Here is a 7,816-nt window from a genome sequence, read left to right as displayed (position 1 = left end):
CCCAACCATGGATGGAAAACAGTACAGGTATTTATTGAAAAAAAATTTGAGTGTAAGTGGACCCGTGCAGTTCAAACCCATGGAATTCAAGGGCCAACTGTATAAGTTAGAGTATATAAAACTCTGTCTTAGCAGCCTAGAAATAGAGACTCACTCTCCTGTGGGCTTGATGAAGTAAGTGGCCAAGTTGGAGAAGCCTATATGACAAGGAGCTGTGGTAACCTCCAGGAAAAATCCAGCCAGCAAAAATCTCAGGCCCTCAGTCATACAGTCGCTAGAAAGTAAATTCTGCCAACAACCTGAATAGGCTTGCAAGTGGATTCTACCCCAGTTGAGTCTCCAGGGGAGAATGCAGCCTCGCTGACACCTTGATTGCAGCCTTCTGAGACTCTAAGCAAAGGACTCAGCTAAGCCAAGGGTGGGGGAGATGCTCCTGACCTGGAACCTGTGAGATAATAATGTGTGTTGTTTTAAGCTGCTAAAATTGTGGTAGTTTGTTACACAGCAATAGAAAATGAATATACCCACAATTCCTGAAAGAAACTGGAGCTCCAAGGCATGAACCCTACGTGACACCTAGGAAACTCTGGGTCTGGGTCCAGATCACAGAGCTGGGTGAGGGAGGCCAGAGCATGTGCCACATACAGCCACTGGGCACTTTGAACTTCAAGACAGTAGTTAAAGGCCCTTGGCTTTCAAAGAAGATTACGTGTCCCCACCCCCGCCCGCCCCATCCGCCCCTCGCTTGTCCCGCAAAATGCCTATCCAGTCAGTCCTCAGAGATAGGTGAAGGCTGGCCCGGGAGTTAAACAGATTGCAGAAGTGGATCACGAAGTTCACTACCCGAATCTCGGCGCTTGGCACAGCGCCCGGCATACAGGACACACACACACACACACACACACACACACACACACACACACACACACAAAAGGTTTGACTGAAAAGGAACAGAAAGAGCCCTCGGGCGCGCATCTGCTGACTGGTGCAGAAGGGACCGGCCGCTCCGGGACGGGAGGGACTGGCCGGCTCCCTGCAGCGGGTCAGGACCCGGCTGCGGGCCGGAGCGCTGTTCCGGGCCCCGGCGGAGGGGGCGCTGCGGCGGGAGGCCGCGCGGGCGGGGGCGGGGCGGGGTGGGGCCGCCGCCGGCGAGCGAGCGAGCGCTGCGCACGCTGCCGCCGCCACCTCCGCTGCTCGGCCCCGTCCCGGTGCGGCCCGGCCGGCCCGCGGGGCGCGGAGCCGAGGCTCGCGGCCGGCCGCATGAAGGACTGCGAGTACCAGCAGATCAGCCCCGGGGCCGCGCCGCCGCCCACCTCCCCCGGGGCGCGTCGCCTCGGCCCCGCCGCGCCCCCCGGCCCGGGCCCCGGGCCCCCGCCGCTCGCCGCCGCGCCGCGCTGGAGCGGCAGCGGCAGCGAGAGCATCGGCCGCCGCCCACGGCGCAAGTGGGAGGTGTTCCCGGGCCGCAACCGCTTCTACTGCGGCGGCCGCCTCATGCTGGCGGGCCACGGCGGCGTCTTCGCGCTCACGCTGCTGCTCATCCTCACCACCACGGTCCTTTTCTTCGTCTTCGAGTGAGTTCGGCGGCGCCCCCGTCCCCGCCCCCTCAGGCAACCCATCCCCTCCGGTCCCCTCCGTACCCTGCCGCGCACCCCACCTTCCCCAGCCCTTGATGGACACTGCAGCCCGTCTGGTCCCCTCTGTGCGCGCATCTTCTCCCGCCCCCCGGGCGCTCCACCCTTCCCAGCACCTGCCAGGCGCCCTCCGCTCCCTGCTCGTCCGGGGCCTGCGTTCTCCCCGCGCCTCCCAGTCAGCCGTCGGGCCTCTGCGTCTCCGTGCACATCTCTTCTCTGCCCCCCCGGCCCCTGCCGCCCCTCCCAGGCTCGCCGCCCTCCGTTGCCGGTTTGGATACCCCATCCGCTGGTCCCCTCCACCCTCCCAGCCACTCCATCCTCTGTGGCCTCACCCTAGCACCCCCATCCTTCCCTGGCACCCTGCCTTTGCCAGGAAACCCGCCTTCTCATGTCCCTTGACCCTTATCCCCTGCCCTCTCAAAATCTGCCCAATCCTCCCCGGCTCCCGCTCCTGCCGCCTCAGGACCCGTTTCTGGCCCATCTCCCAGGTTCTTTCTGACCCCTTGAGGCATATTTTCTTTATATCCCTTCCAGACAACTTCTGAATTGCTTCGGTGTCCTTTGGCTACATCCTCGCCACCACAGGTTTCCTACTCATCCTCCCCATTCCCCCTTAATCCCCCTTGGTCGTCTCTCTGCTCTCAGACCCTTCTCCCTTGCTTCCTCTTCAGTCATTCTCACCCGGTCCTCAGGCAATCTTCCTTCAAACGTCTTTGGGCCTCTGAGACCTCCCTTTCCCTCTCCAGCACTTCCTTAGTTTCCCCACATCTGGCTGCCCTGGCTCAATCTCCCCCTGTCCCCCCAGCCATCTCCCAAGTCCCTCCCCAACATTCAGGGCATCCATCCCTCTGGCCTGTTCCACAGCAGGAACAGCTGCAGTGCCTCTATGTTTTTCAGTAGAATCCAGAGTAGTTTCATGTGACGGGTTGTGTTTGCCCCCATGGGTCTTGACGTCTTCATATCTCCTGTGACCCATGATTGGCCCACACAGTACCTCCATTTTATGGATGAGGAGGGGATGCCTGTCACTTTACCAGGGTGTCAGAAGTTTTCCACCCTACCCTTGGTCTCTAGTATTACATGATTCCTTACATACACGCTCACAGGTGCACACTCATGCACACCCACCCTGTGCTGCATGAGCCCCCACTCCCCCTCCTAGTTCTTCCCATCCTTGGTGGTCTTACTTCCTTATATAGTGCGGTTAAGAATGCCATCTCTGGAGCCAAGAGACCTGGTTCAAGTCCCGGCTCCACCACACACTAACTGCGTGGCTTTGGGGAAGTCACTTCACCTATCAGAGCCCCAGTTTCCTAATCAATAAAATGGGGTTTATAATAGTATCCACCTCCTAAGATTGTCACGAGGGTGGCACGAAGTCACGTAAGCTTTTAGCTCATAGCAAGCACTTAATGCTGGCTGCTATTACTGTTGTTTTCGCCAAAAAACCCTTCCCCAGGGCCTGTGGCCATGATGGGGCTGCCACAAGACACTAGCCCTCAGGTACCCTTTCTAGCTGCCAGATCATGTATCTGCAACCTTGGGTTTCCCCTTGAAGCGAGGTGAGGACTTCCAACAAATTAACTTCTCCCTTTTATCCTTCCTTTCTGAGTCAGGGTAGATACAAAGTTCAGGGATCATTTAGTAAGCAGAAGCTCTGGGGAGCCCCCCACCCTCACATGTCCCCTAGACTGAGATTGAGATCCACTTTGCTGGGCCGGCCCACGTGGGTGTTTTAAAAGTGCCTTTTCCAGTATCGAGCCTGATCCTCCCACCAGGGCTGCAGCGAGCTTAGAAGGAAGCCGTGCTTGCCGTGGGTTGGCCCCATGACCTGCAGTGTGGGATTCGGTCAGTTCAGAAGCGAGACCTTCTCTGGGCTGAGTGTGTACCTTCACTGGTAACAGACTTGTCCCCAGAGAGGGAGGAAGTGAGGACTTCTGGGTTTGGGGACAGCTTGTGAATCATCTTCCCTTTATCTCTGCTTCTCCTCACTTGGGGTGGTGGAGTTGACAGGAGGGGTTGGGCCAAGAGTTCACCTCGGTCTAGACTAGGGTTTCACCTAGTCTGGTAGACTAGTAGACTAGGTTTCACCTAGTCTCAGTAGAGAGCTGGCACGATGGGAATGCTGTTGGTGAGGTCGTGGAGGGTGAGAGACTCGTGCTTGCCCATTGCTCTGGGGAAAGGGAAAGGTGGCTCTCTAGGTCCCTCCTGCTGAGAATGGTTGTACTCCATTGTTTGGTTTGGGAGATCATTGCACAGGCCTCCCAGCAGGGCTCCCAGCTTGTGCCCTGCTTCTCAGCAGCCAGAGTGCCCCTTCCACTGTAAATCAGACCAGAGGCTTCCCTGGCTGTCTAGATTAGGGTCAGAGCCCTGATACCAGGCTTCTTCCCTGTCCCCATCTCCTCCTGCCACCCGTGTGCGTTCCCCTCCAGGCACATTGGCCTCCTTGCACACTCCTACCCCAGGGCCTTGCACCTTTAGAACACCCTTCCCTCGCGTAGCCTCACACTCCCTCTCTCTCTTCCAGCCTTACCTGACCATCCCTATAACAGCAAACCAGTCCCCACCCCACATCCTCCCTGCCCTGATTTAATGTTCTCGTCTGATACACCAGTTGTATATGTTTTGTTAGTTTCTTGCTTTTCTCCATAGAGCAGGACTTTATTCTCCTCACTGTTGTATCCTCAGTGCCTAAAACAGAGCCCGGTATATAGTAGGCACTCAATACAGTAAATATTTGTTGAATGAATGGACAGAACATGAGCTAGGAGCCCCGAGACCCCAGTCCTGTCACTGGCTGAGAGACCTTGGATGTGGCTGTGAGCCTCAGGGTTCCCCTTTCTAAAATTAGGGGGCTGGGACTTGGTGTTTCTGAGGGCTCTACAGTTCTCAGGCTTCAAGTCTTCTCCATCCCCTAAGATGTCTGAATGGACTTGAACTGATTGAATTGTCATGTGGGTGACACGGAGGGCCCGGCTCTGTTTGAGGTTCAGGCCTGGGAGCACGGAGATGTTCGGAGCAAAATGTGGCCCACTTGGAGCCCTTGACCTTGGCAGTCTCTGCTCCTCAAGGGATGGGCCTCTCTGGAGGCCAGAGCCACCGATGATGGAGGCTCCAGAAATTTGATAGCACGTAGATGCCCACAGGTTTGCTTCCTGCTACTATGCCAGCTCCTGGAACCTTGGCTGATTCAGGCCTCCCAGCGGCCAGCCATTTCCCAAATAGCAGCTCCTCACCCCATCAGGTGCCACTCTGGCTCTGGGATGAAAGGCAGCGGTTAATAATGTGGGTGGGCCGCAAAGAGACCCATCTGTGCACAGGCGGTTCTCCCAGCCCACTAGAGTCGGGCCTGACAGAACTGACTTTGGACACCAGCCCTTGGGTAACAATGGTGTTGGCTGGAGCGTGCTCTTTTCCTAACCCCTTCACCTGGCTGATCCTACTCATCATTCAGGCTTTAGCTTCGGTACCTCTTTCAGCCAGCCTTTCTTGACTGTTGTACTGCCTTCCCCTGCCCTATTACAGCACACAAGGTCCAGTGTGGCAATTCTCTATTTACATGTCCATTCTCCCCGCTACCATAAACCTCGTTGAGGCAGCGGGGGCTCAGGTTATTCACTGCCAGTATTCTTGCCTGTTGTTGAAGGTATTGCCTGGCACGTAGAAAACCTCAATAAATATTTGTGTAGCGAGTGACTGACTGAATAAATGAGTGAACATTGTCACAGATGGTTCATCTCAAGTAACAATCCAGTTCATTGGTAATGGCTGCCTGAAGCTCTGTGTTTAGAAAGATTTAGCTAAGTGCAGGGGTTAAGAGTGCTGGGATCTGTTGATCACATCTGCTGACTCAGGGAGAAAGTGCACATCTGACTCGGAGAAAGTGCAAGGATCAGTTAGCGATGTCTGGTCTGGGCACTGATTGGGGAGTGGCTGCTGCCTCTGTGAGAGGCTCCATTCAGAACCTGGTGGTGTTTGCTGTAGCCCTGCGCCCCAGGGAGTCCTTGGAGTATCTGCTCATCTCTCTCTCTCCCCCCCCCTCTCTCTTTTTCTCTCTTCTCCCTGTCTAGCTGTCCCTTCCTGGCCCGCGAACTGACCCTCGCCATCCCCATCATCGCTGCCATCCTCTTCTTCTTCGTCATGAGCTGCCTGCTGCAGACGAGTTTCACCGACCCTGGGATCCTGCCCCGGGCCACTGTCTGTGAGGCAGCCGCCCTGGAGAAACAGATTGGTGAGGCCCCGACCCCAGCTGACGCTGTGTCTCCCAGCTCCTCGTTACTTGACTTGAGAGGAGGCCTGGTTTTCTCTTCCCACACTATGCTAGGAACTGGAGGTACAGTAGTGAGCGAGGCAGGCTGGAGCTGACACTAGAAAGGAGGAGAGAGGTGATAAACAAGTGGGCAAATCAACCAGAAACGCTAGCTGGCTGTGATGGCAGCTGGCATCACACTGAGTGCTTCCTGCGCGCCAGATACTGTCTTCACCTCTTTATGTGCATGATCTTATTTAATCCCCCAATAATCCTATGAGGCAGGTACTGTTGTCACTCTTCCTTTACTGATTAAATTGAGTCTCAGAGATTATGTAAATGGTCCAAGGTCACATAGTGAAAGAGCTGAGACGAGACCCCAAGCAGTGTGACCGGAGCCCCTGCTCTTCAACATTCACATATACTTATTCATGTACACTCATCAAACATTTATTGAGTCCCCACTATGTGCCAGGCACTTTTCTAGAATCTGGCAGTACAGCAGTGAGATCTGACAATAATCCCTGCGCCCTTGGAGTTGACATGCCAGTGGGAGCAGTAAGACAGTAAACAATCAATGAAAGATCTAGGATGTCAAACAGAGAAGAAGAAAGCAGGGAGGTAGGATGAGAGCTGGGGGAGGGTGTATGATTTTAAATAGGGTGGTCAGGGAAGGCTTTGTGAAGGAGGTGACATCTAAGCAAAGAAGCGGAGACCTACAGAGAGAAAGGGTTGAGCCGTGTGGGGATCTGGGGGAAGAATACAGTAAGGGGGGTGGGGTGGGGGGGCTAGTTTATATTAGGTAGTCAGGGGAGGCCTCTAGGAGGAGGCGGCACTTGAGATAAGCCCTGAATGGTGCAATGGAGCCAGTAATATGCAGTCTGGAACCAATAAAAGCAAAAGCCTAGAGTGGTGAACAAACTGGTGTGTTTAAAGAATGGCAGGAAGCCCAGTGTGGTAAGAAAGGACCTGTGCTCCCAGGTGGCCCTGGATTCCTCACAGTGTGGGTCTCTCTAGGTGGCTGGGCACCAGGGTCTTCATCTCAGTTTGCTTCACCCCAGCTCCTTCCTGCTGAGAGGTGATTTGGTATTTGCACACCTCAGGAGTTCCGGTCAGTGGTTGGCTCCTTCCCCTAACAGGGTGGCTTTCACACAAGCTTTTAAACACCCCTCTGGCCCTGAAGAGACCTCATGGCCTGTAAATGTCAGAGCCCTGCTGCGATCCTCATAGGAAGTCATCCATTAATTCTCTGCGGCAGCAGAGCGTGGGCAGGAGGGCAGAGGATGCTCTCTTGCTGTTTGTCTGCTCCGTGTCTCATCCTCAGCCACAACCTTGGTTGCTGTCTTCCTCTGCCTATATCCAATTTCCTTCCCCCTGGGCCACTTGGTCTCCTGGTTTCTGCTCCATCAGAACGCCACAGTCTGACCTGGGCTGGTCCACCTGGCACCAGGGAGACTCAGCGGCAGCCCCGTTTCTCCTCCCTCCTGATCGGGATAAACGGGAGGCAGAATTATTTGCCACGTAGCCTGGGCTCAGAGATCTGGCTGCCTGGAATCCTTTGCCTCCTATGAGCTGCCTCGGTAATACTGATAGCCGTAATTCCCCATGTTTGGGGAGAGCTTGACCATGTGCTGATGGCTTCCTATCCATTATCCGCACAAATACAACAGCCAGCTGTGCTGATGCAGAAACTGAGGCAGGTGATCACAGGCCAGGGAGTGGAGGCATGGAGACAGAGTGTGTGCCTTGACTCCCAAACCCGTTGCTTTCTCTTCTGAGATGGCCACAGGGACACGTCCCTAGTCTTCCATGGCTACACCCCTTTCACCCTTATGTCTCAGCTCAAGTGTCCCATACTCTGGGAAGCCTTTGTGACGCCACCTTCCATGACACATTCCCAGAGTACTTTGTCCTGCCATCTTGGCCCTGTGATGCA

General features: G+C 55.4%; 1 protein-coding gene across 4 annotated transcripts in view; it reads left to right on the top strand.

The window, feature by feature from the left end:
• Positions 1–1,260: 1,260 nt before the first annotated feature.
• LOC308501452 (14-3-3 protein sigma) overlaps positions 1,261–7,816 on the top strand; it is a gene marked incomplete at its 5' end in the record, with an annotated part of 31,293 nt that continues 24,737 nt past the window's right edge. For 3 of the 4 annotated variants that reach the window (XM_081057931.1, XM_081057932.1, XM_081057933.1), the window contains 2 exons: positions 1,261–1,571; positions 5,702–5,862. In XM_081057931.1, the coding sequence (XP_080914057.1) occupies positions 1,261–1,571; positions 5,702–5,862 (472 nt within the window). The remainder of the gene's footprint in view (positions 1,572–5,701; positions 5,863–7,816) is intronic. The other variant, XM_081057934.1, reaches the window with a different exon arrangement.

Source organism: Rhinolophus hipposideros (assembly GCF_964194185.1).
Source record: "Rhinolophus hipposideros genome assembly, chromosome: 8".
Taxonomy (NCBI): domain Eukaryota; kingdom Metazoa; phylum Chordata; class Mammalia; order Chiroptera; family Rhinolophidae; genus Rhinolophus; species Rhinolophus hipposideros.
Note: the sequence above shows the minus strand (reverse complement) of the source record. Positions and strands in the feature narration are given on the sequence as shown.